At 44.8% G+C, this 18,803-nt stretch overlaps 1 protein-coding gene across 1 annotated transcript; it reads right to left on the bottom strand.

Annotated features, from left to right (window-relative positions):
• Positions 1 to 3,735: 3,735 nt before the first annotated feature.
• On the bottom strand, positions 3,736 to 18,198 carry nrip2 (nuclear receptor interacting protein 2). Its single transcript, XM_057022340.1, has 6 exons — positions 17,700 to 18,198; positions 10,100 to 10,393; positions 7,269 to 7,351; positions 6,990 to 7,096; positions 6,691 to 6,743; positions 3,736 to 5,819 (listed from the first exon to the last, which is right to left on the bottom strand). Exons 1-6 carry the CDS (start codon positions 17,853 to 17,855, stop codon positions 5,703 to 5,705), a joined length of 810 nt encoding a protein of 269 aa, XP_056878320.1. The 5' UTR covers positions 17,856 to 18,198; the 3' UTR covers positions 3,736 to 5,702.
• Between the last annotated feature and the right edge of the window lie 605 nt (positions 18,199 to 18,803).

The following is an 18,803-nucleotide window of genomic DNA, read 5'->3' as shown; positions in this document are numbered from 1 at the left end:
TTGTGTGTGTTTCTGGATGTTTACGACCGTTGGCCACATTAATCCCGCTTCGGCATTCTTGAGCCTTTAAAAGTAATTTCACTGACTAATGGATTCAAAATCCTGATTTCCATTGAGGCAACAAAAAGCAGATAAATGATGTGTCGTTTCCTCTTTGTTATTTAATTGTTCAAATATTATTTTCCAATGTTTCATACTAGAGTGCTCTTCTGGGCAATTAAATGTTCATTTTCAGTTGCCGCTGCTGAGCTGTCGGATTTAGATGAACCCTGGAATAAAACGACTTATCTAAAATTTCATCTTCGCCTTCGCTCTGGTTCATCGAGGGCCTCTGAAATCCCCATTGAGTGGGTTGAATCTGGCCTTCTGTGAACTCCAAATGTAAGATCAGGGGCTGTAAGATCACAGAAGTCAGAAGGATTCATCATCTGGGATCCTTGAAGGTCACATTTGGTGATTGTAATCCCTTTGATACCACGTGGATGGATCATCGGTCCATAAAGGCTGGCACCTCAACAACATGTTTGAGAGCCGTAAAATGGCCATCAGAGGCTTCGGTGAATAATGAACCCGTCACGGAGTCGCCGTCTGTAGGGTCACCCTGCAGAGGATCATGCTCCATTTTCCGGCGTCTGCGGATGAACCTAAAGGCGGCACCGTCCTCATCTCGGAGCAACAAGCTCATGTCGGGTCACGTGGAAGTCCGTCTTGCGTGTCTCTCGCTCTCTTACCTTCCATTTCTGCTTTTATTTGCGACCAGAATAAATCTGAACCCTCACTAATTCCTCTTTTTCGATTTACCGTGCAGAATTCCATCGGAGGCGTATCTCAACATCCATCTTGACGGGTTACATAATCGCCCCCCTCTGCTCTTCCCTACAGTGGCCACGCTGGCACAGCGGGGGGTGGGTGCGGTCGTAAGGCTCTGATCCTGACTGACAGACAGCTGGGCTGAGGGTTCTTGACACCGTTTCCACCACGTTCCCTCCACAACCGCCGAAGCAGCTGAGATCACTGATTAACGGCAACCAATTTCCCCCGTGTCGGTCTTAATTCAGTGGCGTTTCATCATCCCCTCGCTGACAGGAGGACAGCTCTTTGCTCAGCGCTCAGTCGGTTTATCTCAGCAGATGACGAGGGGATTCCAGTCTCACTGAATGGGTCGAACTGCCACTTCCGCTGATTCTTCTCCCTGCACGCGCTGCGTTATTAGGCGAGTAATGACGGGCAGCCGGGCCACTGTGTCAAGTCCTGCTCTTGAACCACCGCTTGAAAGTCAGTTTGTCACCATTCACGCTGTGTATGAATTGTCTGGACTCAATCGTCCACGGCTCCATAAAATGGCTCCATCCCTCCATCCCCAGGCCTCAAAGGACTCCTTGCTTTTCTTTGTCCCCTCCCAGCGTCTCCCTTTTTTTAACACGCACTTTTTAACATTCCAGTTTCTTGTGCTACTGATGTTGCATTGTAAATGACAAAATTCAGTTCTGACAGCATTTGCTTTCTTTGTGCCCCTGTTATGGAAGATGACTAACGTCCCTCTGCTTGCATGTTAATTTCTGTCTGAAAAGCTCCGTAGAGGGTCTCCCACTCGACGGTACTGGTTTATGTAACAGCTGCCTCTCCACGGAGGTTCTGCTCTGTTCAATATTCCCATCACAATGTTCCCAACTCGCCCTCTCTGGTGAATACTGGTGGGTCATCCTACTGAGGTGTGTGTGTGTGTGTGTGTGTGTGTGTGTGTGTGGTTATGCAGATGTAAAAATGATAAAAAGCAAAGGGCTGAAGAAATTACAGACAGTTTCAGCGGCGGCCGCAGTGAATGAACAGACTGTAATGAGTTTCTGGCCCGTTGATGGCGCGTGTTCAGATTGTATCAGGGTGACAAAGACCCTCTGCCCAGTAGCTTTCAGCTTCTATTAATGGAATACAGCTCAAGTTGTGAGAAGTGACGGCTCCATTTTACCCTGCTAGCTAGCAGCGTTAGCCTCTCTGGGGACATGCAGAGGGAAATCTGCAGACAGATGTTTGTTGGTTGTTAGAGCATCATTTGACATCACAGAAAATCATGATCCTTAAATATAATCGTGTGGACTAGACTGGGATTGCCCTTTGTTATGTAATGTATTATTTTAGCATGTAATAAATCTTGTTTTGTAGAGCATTTCCTGCTAACGCTAATGTAATTTTGTGGTTGTTAGGGTTATATATGTTATGTGACTTGCAATAAAAAAAGAACTGGCTCAGAGGAACATCAATGTCACATAAAATCAAAATATTACACCTGCACATATAGAGAGACAGCCGACATCTCCTGTGTTCGACCTTGCTCACTCACAATTATCCATAAATGCAATTTCATGGGTGGCAAAGCACCCTGCTGGTGTTCCTGTTAAATGGTGAATAATTTCCACAAGCTGGATGCACTGGAGATCACCTCGTCAATCTGTGTACTTTGACATCCCTCGATGGACAGTGGCATTAGTCATTCTCTCCTCCGACGTTACTCTTCAATCTGCCTCCTCATTCATACCAAATGAGAAGATGACATTTTATGTAACTCCTTCGTCTGTGTTGGTCAGAGAAAGGCGACGGTTTCCATTTCCTTTTATCCCCCACTCGTGTCGTCTGTTCCGCGTGGGGTTCTTTTTCCTTTTTCAAGCGTCTTGCAGTTGAAACAGCACGTGTGACCACAGCAGGTTGCCTGTGACTAATGGTACTTTCCTCTGCGTTACCTGCTGCAGTGCTGACAGGATGTGGTGTGCACAGTGACTCTAAACAAGGACAGGGGCTTGAAATTTCATGTCCCCCTACTGTACTTTCCCTCTGCATGTCCCCAGAGAGGCCACCCAAGCCTGACAGCTCTGACAGTGTTGCTGTTTTGCAGGGAAATAATTGTATTACAGCCCGAATTATAGAGATGTTGTCCTTTAGAGTGGAAAAAAACATTTTTCTCGAGGCGAAGAAACTCTGCCTGAATTATTTTCCATGTAAATAACAGCGGAGAGATGCCAGCATGTCAACTCACCAATGTCTAAAGGCTTTTTTAGACGTCTGGAACTTAACCGAGGACAATATGTAGAGAGAGTGTTGCTGCCACATCACATTGACATGCAAAACCCCAGCAGCTAATCCTGCATCTAGTTATTGTAATTGCCAACGGTTTGGTGGGAAGATGGCAAAATCACTCCTCAGAGGTTAAGGGATTGTGCTTTGTGCAAATATGAAGCACGCAGGGACATCAATTGTCGTGTGAAGCTTTCCCCTAAATGTAAAGCGTGTTTTTTCCATCCGCCAGGTCCCATTGATTTGCACATCAATCTATGTAGATTACTTTGTTGAGTAGCGACCAGGTTGGTTTGGTCATTCATTTCACCTCTTTAACTCCCAAACTGCTGATGAGCACCGTGGCATCAGAGTGCTTGAGCAACACTCAGGACTGCAAAATAGTCAACAGCGCAGAGGAAGCATCTGTTCCCACTCTCCTGACATGTCAGTCTTCTTTAAATAGCGGTTTGTACCAGTAAAAGGTGATGTTTTGGAAGTAAATGGGCCTGGGAATCAAGACGCAGAGCTTCAAACTGGCTGGTTAGCTTGCCTTTCAGAGATGCACTCCCACAACCTGTCTGGTGATTCGCCTTATTCAGACCGTTGGGGAATTCAAGCGGCTGCCCTCTCAGTTCCGCCTCCTCTGCTTTCCCTGCATCAAACCGAAAGCACAGAGACAAGCGCGGCTAGCCAGAATACGTACTTTATTAGGCAAAGAATATACCATTCAGAAGAAGAGAAAACACCAAAAATAAATTTCTGTCGCACAGCATTTCCCCGCACCCGGTGTAGGAAGGTCACTAGCACATCGAACAAAACCGAATAGCGCCGCTTTACTTGTGGATGGTCGCCCTAAAGAGTTTGAGTGGACACTGTAGCACAGCCAAAAACAGGGCGCGGCTCAGGTGTCATGAAAGCAGAGCGTGATCTGGAGCGGTTCTCCGTGCTACCGCCACGAGGCAGGTGGCGCTGTAGCGCTGGGGGGAGGGGCTTCAGTGTCCTGTGATTTATTCGGCAAATACCAGGTGGCTAAATTGTGTCCAGTACACAAAAGAGAGCGGCCGGTGAGTTTGAAGAGAGGCCTTGGCACATCCTCGACCGAGCAGAGGAGGCAGAGTGAGAAGGCAGCTGGGGTCGGATTTTGGCAGCTCTTTCTGTCCGGAGTTCAGAGGACCGTTTATGGGAAGAAGAGGAGTATTCCCACGTGAAAGTCAAACCTAAAGAAGGCAGAAAAATGCTCTGCTCCTGGCTCACACACACGCTCGCGCACACACACACACACACACACACAAACACACAGGTGTCGGACATCCACCATGATCATCAGACTGGTACACATACATGCAGACTTGTACAAAGGCAGAATTTTACAAAGTCATGCAGATGGAATGTTTCCTGTAGTCTGACTCGAATCTGCTTCACTGTGGAATGATGAAGGGGTAATCGGCGTATTTTAACATCCTAAACTCCAGACGGTTGCCTGTCATTGTCTCTAAAAGAGGTAGCCTCATTTATACCAAATTATACCAGAGTCCGTAAAACAAAACAACAGAAAACTCTCTGAATCTCCTGAAAGCGACCTGCAAAGGTCGTTAATAAGATTTGAAACCTTTAGGAAAATTCCTGGAAAAGAATGATATGAAATCTGTCAACAGTCCAAAGGTTAAAAAACAAAAAGCAGCATCCACCCACAAGAAGCTCTAAAGTTCCCCAAACAATGAATTTAAAAACCTGAACAAAAGAGATTGTGTTTTTCTTTCACCAGCTATGGTTGTGCTGCCTCTGCACCAGCGTGTGCACTCCTTCTTTGGGGGGGTTTATAAGGACATAACTTGTGCAAACGTCCATCTTTGTGGACATAAATGACTAAAATTTGTCCACTGGCAGCAGAAAATGTCCTTTTTTTGTCCAAATGAATCATGTTTAATGTTAAATAAAAGAACAGGGGCTGGATGAAGAAGCAGAGGGTTCTCAGTTCAAGTCCCAGTACAAAATTTGGGAGGTGTTCTGAAAGCAGGGAGAGGTGCCAGATCACCTTCAGAGCACTGAAAAGGTACCCTTGAGCAAGGTACTAAACCCCCAAATGCTTCACATAGGGCCATGTGCCAAACTCAGAGGTATAAAATATGCAGATAGAATCTTTCATCCTCCCCGTGACCCCAAAAGGGATATAGTGGTCAAGAAAGAGAGAGAGGGCGAGTTAAAAGAACCCCAGGTGGTCTGGAAGCTAATTTATTTTACCTTTGGACTGTTTTTTTCCCCCAGTAATTAATCAGCTTCCTATATTTAACACTTTGTAATGCATTTTTATAATTGAAAGTAATTTTGTGCAGTCATGTGACAAAATCTTCCAGCTGAAGCGAGTCCGTGAATCTGACCTCTTCAGAGTGCAGCATTAGTGTAACCAGGCGACAGAGGAATTCAACTGGATATACATCAAAACCGTAAAGAACGTTCAGACTACGGCGGCTGTGGCCCACTCTTGTAACTAATAATCATGGTCTCAATTCTACAAACACAACGATGTAAACTCGGGCTGCGAATGCTCATCCGTGTTCGGGCAGTGTGGGACACTGATTGGACAGGTCCAGACACAAATGACGTCGTCGCAGCAAACCGGTCGCGGACGGAGGGATCCGTCGTCCGCGCCCGTTTCACAGGTTCTCGTTGGTGTCGTGTTGGCACTGGCTGTCAGGCGAGAGGCTCAGGAAAGGCAGCTCCTCGTCGCCGCCCTGCAGCTTCAGGACTTTGTTGCACAGGTCCAGGCAGCACTGAGGACACGAGGGAAGAAAAACAGATTGAAAAAGCAGCTCGAAATGTTAGGTTAATGTTTGATATGGGGTCGTGTTTTATGCTACGACGTTAGCTTTTTAGCTTTCAAACAACAGGTCTGATATTTCAGCAGGCGGCGCATCCGTGTACATCTTTTCCTGGCTCCAGATTTTGAATTACAGCGCCACGTTGCCACGTAAAATAACAATTTACAAAAAAATACATACTTAACACATGCCAAAAATGACATTTATGTCTCTGTTGAAAAACAGTTGAGCAGCTTTAACAGCCGATTTTAATAATCCGGTGGTATTAACACTGTTAATCCTGTTTCATATATGAAGAAAACATCAAATATTTCCGAACAGAACAGTAGCAGAAAACAATAATCTGACAGAAACTGATCCAAAATCCCAAAGGCATAATATTTTCTTTGTCAAATCAGATTTAAGTGACAAAGTAACCAGATGTGACACATATTGGAACAAATTGAGATGGGGGAAAAACACCAGAGCTCTTCTTTGTGGGGATGGAAATTAAATTTTCAGCTGTGAAAATTTAAATTCCCACCTTCCAGGAGATCCTCGCCTCTTTCTTATCTCGGATTTCCTCTCACGGTATGTGTCGGACGCATGCTGTGCTACCAAAATAAATCTGGGCAGCCTTTTATCCGGCGGCAGTCTCACGATATCGACTTGTGCCTCCGCCATTCCTCGGGAAATGTTAGGGGTTTTTTGTAGGTCGTTGTTCTTTTCCTTTTTCTCTAAGTCTCCAGTCTTCTGGGGACTTCTTTAGAAACGGAGCAGGCTCATAGCAAAAGCCACCTAAAAAAAAAGCCACTGACAACAGGAACTCACGCAAGACCCTTACTTTTAGTTCCAGCAGAGTCTGGAGACCCAGGCACAGCTCAGATGTCTCATCCTCTAAGGGCAGACAAAGAAAAACCAAGATAAGAACAGAGCAATAAAAGGAATTTTGGAAAAGTTACACAAATGTTTTTGGCTGAATCCAACTGGATTCAGGCAACAGAACTTTCTGGGTAAATGACACAACCTTTGGCAGTGTGTGCCGTTAATTACTCGTATTAGCATGCTAATATTCCCAGGGGGTACTGGCCTTCCTAAAGTCAGCACTAATCCCAGCGGTTTGCAGATGTGGCCACAGCTCACCTTTGACATAAGCTGAACACTGGACCATCTGTGTGCCGAGCTGCAGCTTCAGACCCAACACTGAGCTCGGCGCACCACATGGAGAACTGGCTTGTTTGGGAACCAGTCTAGAAATACAGACAAACAACCTGTCAATCAAAGTTTTTGCATCAAAGGAGGCTGAAATGAGATCTGACTAGAGTTAGGATTAGCATTTTTAGGTTCACAGCTGCGCGTCAGTCAAAGAAGCTGTGTCAGAATGTGGATCAGAATGTGGTGAGTGTTTGTGCAGGTTCTCACCCCAGCCTCTGACAGCAGGAGGTGGAGATGTGGTTGTGTTGGCTGCCGGTGTTGATGGACGCCTTGATTTCAGTCTCGCAGCACTGTGGGGACAGAAGGAGACTTCTGTGTCAGAAAAGTCACTTTTTCCTATGTCACAGCAGCACGTTTACTTATCACTCAGGCAAAAGCTGTTGAGCATTTCCTCTTAACAATTCCAAAAACTCAAGTCCAAGTCAGCAGTTAATCAACGTTGCACAAATAAAACAAAACGTCCCAGTGATGCTGTGTTTCCAAACCAAGTACATATATTTTTAATTTAACTGTTTTGATGCCTTAAATTCCACTTTTTATCACTGCAGTTATCAATTAAACAACAGTTTGTACATGACACATCAAGTTAAAATCATTTAGTTTATTATTAACTCAACTGTTTCCCAACAGGATGCTGATTCTTCAGTCTGAGTTCATTTTGTGGCGACTTAGTGTTCCCAAAAACCACGAGCCGTACATTAAATATTAAACAAATAGGTTCAAAGGTGTTTTTAACTCCTCAGTCAGGCCAGAAACACATCACATGGAGGAAAGGGACTTTTGACTGGTCAGATGTCTCATTTTGACCTTCGAAGGGAGTTAATCATCACTTCTTTGATGCAGTAGTTCACGTCTTGTACTGACCTTGCAGATTGAGCTTATCTAGCCTATCTTGCAAATCATATGTAGGACAAAGAGTTAGCTTAGCATAGCCTGAAAACACCTAGCTCTTGTATGCTGATGTCCATCAGTCCACCGACATAAGAAGCTGCGAACGTTTGTTCTTTTTTTCTCTTTTCACTGGGGTAGTTAAAGCTGGAGTTTCCCGGCAGTGAGTCAGATCGGCCCTGTTTACACCGATGTGTTGCCTGCAGCGAGGAAACAGGGTGAGCTTTTGCGCGATGTCGTCTATAATGGCCTTTTTCTATTCAGCAACCTTTTACGTGCTGCAGCGCACAGATAAAAACATGCCCGTTGGAGAAACGCATGAAGTCGTCGAAGTATCCAGGACATATGGCAGCTCTGCATGCGTGTGTGATAGCAGGGTTCTGCATCACACTCTATACATTAGGTGTATGTTGTTGATTCTCTATATAAATGGATATTTATAGAGCAATGTTAAAGCAGTTGCTGTCAGAAGCGTCGATCGTGACGACAAAAGGTCACCTTTTAAGCAAAGGGACCCGGTTTTCTCCAGCTTCTGAAGCCATGCTGAGCATGTGAGGAAACGACAAGTGAGGTGTATTTCTGGAATACACGTAGCTGACAGTTTCCCCCTTTCAGCTTCCTAATTATGATTCAAAATCTTTTCCATGATGGTCCAAACTGTGCAGTATTTATTATGATTAAAAGTATTCATTACGTTGCCAGATCGACCCAGTAACCCTCCTGAATCCCAAAGTTTCCATGACCCTTGTTTTTGACCTTTTGCCATCAGAATAGCCTGAGCCGCCCCCACCTTTTTGTCCTTACAGATATGCCGGCTTATCGGCAGACGCACAGACCTGATCTTTTGTCTCGGCCCTGGCGGTGCAAAATCCCTCTCCTCAGGTTTAAAAATAGCTTCCCGGCGAGTAACCGTAGGTTACCTTGCACTTAATAAGGTAATGATAATAAAAAAGGAGCTGGCAGTTGAAAGTGCCGATTCTACTAGAAATGTCACAGAAGACTTGTTTTAAGCCAGAGTTTTTAATTTTCCAAGCAATTTGTTATTGCCAGAAATGTAGATATGCAGAAAAAGTCAATAACACAGGCAGGTTCTGTGCTGGTTCTCCTGCTTTCTTCTACTTTTAATCAAATGTCTGGCACATCGGGCCCTCTCTACAGGCTGGACATTTAAAAAACGCCTTAGTGAAGCCTGAACAACACAGCCAGTATTTTGGGTGAGCTTCTTTTAGACATTAATCATCCAAGTGTGTTGTGGCTGACGCTGCTACAGCATTTTAAAGTGAAATGTCTAATGTGCAGAGAGTGAGTCACTGCTTCTGTAATGATACCATTTACTTTGTTACATACTGAGGCAATTAGGCTGCTACCCTAAAACCTACTTGATTTAGTTTAATGGTAATTTACTCAATTGGTGCTCAGCTTCGCACATGTTGATAAGTGTGCTAGCTTGATGCTAATCCTTCACAAGACGCTTTGGCTCTCTAGTGCAGAAGGTGCTCAACACTTAATGTGTTAATGACAGCGAAACAAATTTACCTTAAATGTCTGTCTTTATTTCTTCAGCAATATTTAGTCTCAAAACATTGTTAAATATTTCTGAACAGAAGATTAGCAACAACCTCTAAGCTACCATAATATCCTCATGGCGCCTGTTCTCAAAACAAATGCACATCTTTTACACCCTTGGTTGCTTTAAATATGAATTCTCCTGTAATGTAAGCACATATCGCCGCTGTATATGTGGAAGGAATTCTTTAGTGGCTGTATTTGAGAAAATGCCATTATAACAGATTACTGTGCCAACCAGAAGCAGGATTCCTTTTAGAGACAGAGTTTGGTGGTCCGGTGATGCTGCCGTCAGGATATTTGTGTCAGAAGTGGTAAAAGATGGAAAGCCTTCAGCTCTAACCTGTACACAGTAAGATCCCAGTGGCATTGCCTCCCTGGTCAGTACACACTAATGTGGACCAGCTTTTGTCGTAGCGGGTTTCTGTTGTTCTGCTCCAGCCGGCAGATGGACGCTGCCAGCTTCAGAGAAAGAGCCTCTCGGCGGATGAGTCACGGAGAGCACAACTGCGCTCTTTTTTGTCCTCTCGATTTCTATTTTTACACAGCAAATGAGAACGTTTCATCGAAGGAGATGTCGGTACCTTGCACTGAACCACCAGAGCCGTCAGCTCGGTCTTCTGGGCCGTCTGCCTGGCCGCCGCCTCGCTGCTGTCGTCCTCCTCGTCCGAACGGAGGCTCCTCTCGCTCTCCTCCAAGGACTCCCTCTCCTCCGTGGAGTCGTCCGCCGTGCTCTCGCTCCTCTCCTCGGCATCCGCCTGTCCGTCCTTTGGGTCGGCCAAGGGGGAGCGGACCCTGGCGCTGGCGTCCCGGGCCTCCCCTCGCAGCCTCGTGATGTTTCCCTCCAGCAGGCGGCGCTGGACAATACTGTGAGGTTGCTTTAAAGAGAGAACCAGATAAACCGTCAATGAAGAACGTTGCCAAACAACTGATGATAGCTGCTCATCGTGACCTTGTACTGTACTGTAACATCTTGAGATTTGAAGATATTATTAGAACATGGGCAAATATTTCAATTCCTCCTCATTAAATGATCCCTAAATAAGCATCCTGGAACATTGCTGAAACATCTTCTTTCAGATGAAAAGACATATTTATAGAATTAAATGGAGCTCGTCATGTAAGCGAAACATCAAGCAGGACACGTAGGCCGTGCGGGCAAGGAAGACATCAGCATTCTAAAGTGATGACTCAGCCCTTTTTTACCTGGGAAGGACCTCTTTTCTTTGCAGGAATTGAAATGTTTCATTATGCATGTTGTATCAGGTTAGAGTGACACATCCAGATTTAATGCCGTCCACGTAAAACATTCTAAAATAAAACAACACTCATGCAAGGATTCAGACGAGCTAATGCTAGATGAAATGGCCACAAGGGGGAGCTGTTCCAGATCCTAAGATTAGACACGAATAACACTGCTAAAAACGCCTGATAAAAATGAATCAATTCCACAATTTTCTGCAATGCAGACAATGTGGGGATTACGTAGATGATAGCATAAAGCGAGCAAACTCCATTAGTTGATTAAGGGAAAAAAAAGATGTCAAACAAATCATCAAAAACACAGGAGGTCTACATTTTCTTGTCTGGACGTGGTTTTAGCGAGCCTAGCACCATGTTACACCTGCACATTTAATGCTACGCACCAAATCACACAAACAGATTCAAATTGCTCAATTAGGCATCAGTGGGGGGTGGGACGGCTAGAAATACAATTTTTAATGCTCTTAATTATCGCTACACAAGAGTCATTATTGCAATTATTGCTATTTATATTTAATATTATTGTTGCTTTGGCTTTGATTTAACGATGATTCGAAGCAGCTCATGGCCACCGACTGGCCCTCTCCTCCTTTATATAAAACGTAAATTCTATTTCAGCTGCCTGCTCCTTTGTAATCACATTTGTGCTCACCAGAACAGAGTCTGGCTGCAGACTTTGAAAAGAGCAGGTCATCCAACCCCAGCAGAGTCCTTCATTAATAAAACACGAAGCCGTTGCTTCGGTTTCAACTTCGGCAGCTTGTTCAAAGTAATTAACACGGATCAGGGACGGGTGACGAAAGACCAGGCCGCCGTCTCACATTTACAGTTTCTCCCTGGAGCATTTTAGCATGTAGCTCGCTGCTAACACGAGTGCGGCCGTCTCTTTTGGTTCGCCGCTCAGTATTGAACAAGAGCCGTTCTGTTTTAAATTCACGTCAATTTGTCAATCTAGTGCCTCCGAACAAAAGCTTGTGATCCAACGGGGAGGAGGACATCCCCATCTGCCGTCCGCGTCTTGCACGCTTAGCATGACTCAGCCTTGGATTCGCCCCGGACATCTGTCGCCTCCATTGATCTGTCCCTCGTTTGTTCCTGACCACCTTTGTTTCGTTGCTGCTCTCGCCGAGCGTTCAGAGCGTGGGTGGTTTTGGACTCTCCTGCCCTGATGTTCTGACTGTAACTGGGGTCAGCTTGAGAACGATTGCACGGCATGGCAGCGGTAGCTTTGCTCATCATAGGGTCATTTTTCTCTTTCAGCGATGGATTCGTTTATTTGTGGCTCTCCGCTTCTGTGTTGTCCACGTCGGCCATGTTTCGTGTCCAAAACAACACTTCACAGTGGTAAACAAGCGCCCGTGTCACTGAGCTGGCATCAGCCCATTCGCTGCGCTCTGACGCTCCAGCTGAGGCCAATGACCTCATCGCCAGGTTACGAACGCGTCTCCAGGTCTCCTTTCCTTTCATCTCCTTTCATTGTTGTTGGAACTTGACTCCAGCCTCTTTTGTTTCATCCAAAAGGAAGATCTCTTCACTTCATAATTTGATTTCAGACGGAACATCAGAAATGACAGTGCTAGGTCAGCTCTTCCTCCTGGTTCCACATCGGACTTTGGCTCGCTCCTCATTCTTTCCTGTCCCCAGCTTATTTTCCCTCTTGCACCTTTGAATTAGTTTTCTGCCACCCTCTGTGCTACCTTTTTAACCAGCCGTAGCTGATAAAAGTTGGTCCTAATCCTGAAAGAGCTCTGCTAAAACAGGAGTTCTGAAGTTGGACTCCTCAGCATCTGAGCTAATCAGACTCAATCAGGAGCCGCTCCACTTCTAACTGGACTTAATTCTGCTTTATCAGACTCTCTCCACATCACTTCCTCTATCTCTTTAAGGTATTTTTAAAGGTTGACCTCTTCCTGACCTGCCGCCAAATTACAACGTTGGATGACAGCAATTATGCTCTTGCACAAATGGCAGAAACAGCTTGTTAGTGGTGATTGAATCAGTGGAAGATGAAGGGTTTTTTTGCTTGTGGTTTGGTGGTCGTCAGCTGGGTTTTTGGCTTACTCATTTATAAATATTACTCTTGAATAGCTGGAGAACTTCGGGGACACGGGACAGCACGAGAAGCAGCCTCACTATGATTTTCTCCCCCTTGTTCTGCTCCCAGCGAGCACTGATGGTTATAAATAAAGGTAGAACTCATCTGATAAAAATATCCTGGATATTATTGCTGCCATCTTGGTGACATCAGGCGGAAGATCTAGGTCCCCTCAAGCCTGGCTGATCGTTGCACACACAAATCTACATTTGAACATATTACAGCACAGCAGGAGCCACTTAAAGATAACTAAAATGAGGTTTCGGGAAAATGCTTTGGTGTTATTGTGACCTTAGAAAACCAAGTGGGGAGGGAGGGAGGGAGGGAGGGATGGATGGATGGATGGATGGATGGAGGATGGATGGATGGATGGACGGACGGACGGATGGATGGACGGACGGACGGACAGTGGTTGTGCTAATTGTGATAGCAGTACACAGTACATTCAAATTATTCAGATTCCCTATAGGACACCTAATCTATGGAGGCCTAAAATTGTGGTTTCAAGGACAAAGTGTGGGTCTTTATTTCAGGATGTTTGCTGTTTTTTGTCATAATGAGTAAAAAAGATAGGGGCCCAGGGCAGATCCCTGAGGTATACCTGCAGCTGTAGCAGCTGTATTAGCGGACTCGTTTTCTGTCAGGAGGAAAAGCTGTGGTGGAATTTGATGTTTCCAGGCATCATTTTTTTTAATCTGGGGTTTAGATTGCCGTCATCCAGGACATGCAGAGCAGCTATCAGGGCTCCTGAAAACACTATTACTGGTTTGGCTAATGTGATCAATGTGCACTCCTCAACGTTAATAAGTTTTTGGAGGCCACTTTTAATCTGTGTTTCCCTCTTTACACCTTCTCCCTTCTGCTTCATCCCTATGCTACTCTAGTTTCCATGAGTGAAATTGCAGACTAATTGCCTTGTGGACTAATTATCTGACTGCAAAAGGGTCATCGCACTCACTCATCACGTCACGTGACCTCGATAAAGCCCCCTCGTCCTAATGAGAGTCCCCAGTGGCTCACTTCCTGCCGCACAGATAGATGCTCAGAGCTGCTTTCCTCTTCCTCTTCTTTCCCCCTGTTTAATTACTACATCTAAATCATGATTTAAAGTCTTTTATCAAAGCTAAAACAAATTAGCATTTTGTTTTGCAAAAAAAAAAACGTTTTCACAGTGAAAGAGTTCAGATAAGGAAGGTTTTGAAAGAATTTAATCATCATTGGATGCAAAATGGAGGGCAAAGATGGGCAGAGCCTTAATGCAATATTGGATCCTCCCACCAGTGGGCGATATAGGTGGCTTTTTTTTGCTGATTTTCTCTTGTTTTCCTAATGAATTATTTTATTTCCCAGCACCTTGAAATTTTAGAATGTGAATAGAATGAAGCTAGATTCTACTCTCTACATTGGAGGCACTTTGCAGGCCAATTCAGTATTAATCCCATCAACAAAAAGATTGTCAGTATTGTAGAGTCTCTCCTCTGTTGTTGGGGTTGTTTTTTGTTGTCAGGTATTTTTAGCCTTCCTCTTATCCTGCGTAGCTCCGAGAAGGCTGTCAAAGGAGAGAACTACCCCCCATCCGTGGCTCCAGATGACGCAGAGGAGAGAGCTTCAAACTAGCCTCGTTCCAGCCCAGCTAATTGTCCCTCTGCTAATAATAAAGGCTGCGTGTGAGTTTATCTGTCGGGGTTTGTTTTGGACGGAGCCGACGCTGAAAGAGGCAAACTCCCCAGAGTTCAGTCACTGTGCCGCCGTCGCCACGTTTGCTTTTGCTTTGAAGCGCTACTTTGCCTTCTGGGTAAATTCAGAAACAATTGAGTTCATCAGAATCAATCTGGATGCAAGAGTGCAAGACTGTTTGATGAGAAGGAGTTCCTTCTTTGATAAAGAAGCTGTGCTAATGAGGACTACAGCACCCAGTCTTCTTCTGTGTGATTGTTGGGGTTTTTTAATTGAAAAGATCAAAACGAGACATTAAAAAAAAAAATCTTCCAAAGAAACTGAAGGTTTGTGCCACAGAAACAGACCTCAGGTGACACAAAAAGATGCTAAAGCATGAGCCTGTGTTGAAAATGGGTTTCTGAATCACCACTATTAAATGTGCACAGCCGACACTCGCCATGGTCGAGACTGTTTGGTCCTTTATGTAATCAGGCCCAGGTCTGTAGCTATTGATTTCCTGAAAACATCAGCGTCTTGACTGGACAGACAGACACACACACACGCGCGCACACACACACAGATTTCAGACTCACTGACCTGTAAGAGGAGGACTTGAGCAAACTGACAACTGAGCTGCAAGGAGAGCATGTCGAAATAAGTGTGTGTGTGTGTGTGTGTGTGTGTGTGTGTGTGTAATCTCAGTCATGCACCAGTTGGCTAATTCATCATCTAATAAAAGAGTTGTTCTGCATGTTGAGTAAATTTTGAATGCCCATCACATCTGCATCATAAATATAGCAGCAGATGGTTAGCGTAGCGCTGCTAGCCTAACCGGGCTAAAATATCAAAGTAAAATAACTCATTTTTACACACTCTTCTGGTGTTTTTCACCATCTAGAAATAAAATGATATAATGACAGAAACAGTGCCCATCTGGCCCTTAAAACAGATTAAATAACAATGATTTTCTTCATCTACGCATGGTGAAGCTGCTGCTACATCCGTCGTCTCCAGTGAGAAACTGAGATTACACAGTGGTTGCACAATAACTGAGCCTGAGCTGAGCTCAGGTGTCCAAGTCACTGGGTTCAGATGTTTCTGATGCGCAAACACCCATAATGCACTGAAGTAGAAATAATCTCAGCCTCTCTCATAGGTCTTGGCCAACATTGTGGTACATAAATCTGCCCCATGTGTGTCCTCTTTGACCCAGGTCTTCACAGCACATAACGCTTTCTTACTTTTTCATTTCTGCATTTTCAGAGGTGGATTTTGCCCTTTTCATGCTTAGTGCTCTCCTCACACCAAAATGCATCGCTCCATTGCTGGAGTGATGCTGCTGCTGCTGCTGCTGCTGCTGCTGCTGAGAGTGAAAGGACCCCAGGCTTAAGAGCAAAACAAATTCACGCTTACATAACAGACTCTGCTGCTGAATTACACACTGCACAGGACAGTCCAGCAGGCCAAAAGTAATAGGGAGAACGGCAACAGTTCACCACGTTTTAATTGATACAGAATTAAACGACAACTCGCTGTTATCGTTCATGCAGAGGGTGGGGCGAGTAGATGATATGTCACTCTCATATCTTCAACTGGGAACAAGCACTTGTAGCCCGTTAGCTTAGATTAGCATGAACCAAAATCAGCCCCAGATGGTTGCGAGGGTACTACACATTTCCTTCAAAGTGCCGTGTTTAGTTCCTTGTGGCCTACGTAGATGTCTGCAGAAACATGATACAGGCGTGACAAGAGGGCTGCTGGCGCTCTCCACCAGATCCAAAAGCTACCCTGACATCCAGACTCGCTGTTTAGAGATGCCAGCTGAATCCTACTGGGCTCCCTGTGGCCGCATCTGCGCAGCAAATAGTGTTTTGCATAACTGCTGTTGGCACAGCTTCATTCTGTTTTCAAGGGGAAGATAATTGGACTTATAATAAGGATTTGGGGCCTCTGCAAGGGCCGTTGAAAATTCTACATATGTATTAACTTTACACTGTGCTCTTTGAGTTTTGAAGCTTCTAATCTTCATGTAGATTAAGTAGTTTTGAGGTTGGTATGTATGATTTTGGAATCAGCTTTGTTGCCTTAGCGACGGTACAGACCTGCTGCTGTCTGCTATTTCAAATATGCTAACATGCACCTAGTGACACTACAGCTTTGCTAATTTGAAAAGGAGGATTTTTTCCTGCCATGAGTCCCTTGATTAACAAAAGCTAATACCTTTACATAAAGATAAATCATCCATCTAGCTCATTTTTTGGGGGAAAAAACAATTGATTCTTTCAGTCATATGTGTGCAAGTTTTTTCAGATTAGTAGCATCATGCTGCTCTTCCTCAAGGGATTGTGATAATAAAAAGTTTAAATTGTTTTAAACTCCAATAATGTTACAACAGCTTGTCAAACATCACCCTCTGCGTAGTTGCTCAAGACTGAGTTTAAATTGTCATTTCAATCAGAGAAAATAATTTTGAACACTAACAATAACAAACAAATGTTGCTATTGCTAGTGTTTTGGTTTTTACTTTGTTTATTATTGAGAAGCTAAATGATGACACTGATAAGTTCTGTAATGTTGCATGTTATCTCAATCATCTTAGCTGCTAGCAAGCTAATTACCTGTAAACGTTCCTTACGAGAGGCCATTATTGGAGGGAAATGTGTCTTTAAAAAATCCACTGCTCAAGATTATTTAAAAGCAGAATGTGTGAATTTTGTCCATTTTAATCCCATAAATACACAGGAAAAGATGATCACGTGACTCCGAGGAAGCTGAGGAATAGTTTTAACTCATCAGATCATGTATTAAGAGGTTTCGGAAGCCTCTGGGGTTTGAGGCTATCTGTCATCTGATATGTCAACCATGAAGCGTATCTAACAACCTGTCTGCACGAGAGTTCTGCAGTGGAGGATCCCTCCTCTGTGGGCTTCTCTCTGAATGTTTCATGAGCTTTTCCATGAGTTTAATATTCAAGACAGCTGCACATTAGTGCTAAAGCGGAAGCAGTGGTAACACTGTCAAATATATGCATGACACCGGAATTGTAGCACAGTAAGTGGTGTCATTCTTTCCCGGCATTAAATAATGTGATTACGGTGGCTGATGATGATGAGAAACAGCCTTAAATGACAGCCAAGCTCCAGAATAACCGCCTCAGCTCCACTCACCAGGTCTTTGGACGTGCCCAGTCTCTTCAGCCCATCCAGGGGCAGAAGGTCAGCGGAGTCCTTGTGTGTGAACTGGGTGGCTTGCTTCAGGCGCCTCTGCTGGTGCAGGATGGCTTTATCCCGGATGGCTAGCTCACTTTTCTTTGCCTCACTCATGGTTTTCCCTGGCACGGTGCGCGTACACTAGAGCTGAAACCTCCGAACGGCGGCAGACGCGGTCTGAAGGGTGTCTGTGTGCAGAGAGGAGAATCCCCCAAAGGGCTGCTGTTTTAAGGCAACAGAAGACGCCCGCCTGTGGAGTGCGGTGCTGCGCTCTGGGCTGGCTGCGGTCTTTGTCATGAATCTGTCTCAGCAGCAGTTATTTTCCAGCTCTGGATGCTCCTCTGGTGTAGACATGCATTTTCTTCACAATGTCAAGATCTCTTGTGTCTCTGGCTGAGGCTGGGGAGTAGGTGTGCCTCAGAGATGGTTTCCCCTCCCCTCAGCTCCGGCTGTCCTTGGTTATCTCTCTCTCTCTCTTTTCCTGGCTCTCTCTCCCCCCTCTCCTCTCTCTCTCTGAACCCTCCTCCTCCTAACACATTCTCAAAAACAGACCACATTTTCTCACTTGACTCTCGCCTAAAAACGTCTTCTTTGTCCTATTTCAGCCTTCTAAATATCATCAGCATTGTCTAGAATCGCCCCCCTACATCACACAGCCTAGCTTGCCGTGTACGCCGTTAGACACGTTTGGCCTCCGCGACCGCTGATCGTGGAAGTGTGAGAAATCAATGTGACCTGATGCCACAGACGGTCGATCCAGACCACTGCGGCCACAATTGATTTTATTTGCTTCCCAGGGGGAAGCCAGCATAAATTAAAGGCCCCAATTCGTAGCATCGGTTGGTCAATCAGTATCCACTGTAGGTTAAAAATATCCAAATGTTTGACCTCTGGTGTGACATTCTGAAATGAGTCAGTCTGTGTTTATTTCATAGATGACGCATTAGGCGTTACACTTATAAATGTGCGCTCTTCTATAGTGCATATTTAAATACTCACTTTTTATTTCAAGGAGTTCTTTTGAAGGTGATATGAAAATAAATGTCTGCCTGTTGAATGAGC

Source organism: Takifugu flavidus, chromosome 22 (assembly GCF_003711565.1).
Source record: "Takifugu flavidus isolate HTHZ2018 chromosome 22, ASM371156v2, whole genome shotgun sequence".
NCBI lineage: Eukaryota > Metazoa > Chordata > Actinopteri > Tetraodontiformes > Tetraodontidae > Takifugu > Takifugu flavidus.
This window is presented reverse-complemented; position numbering and strand designations above follow the sequence as displayed.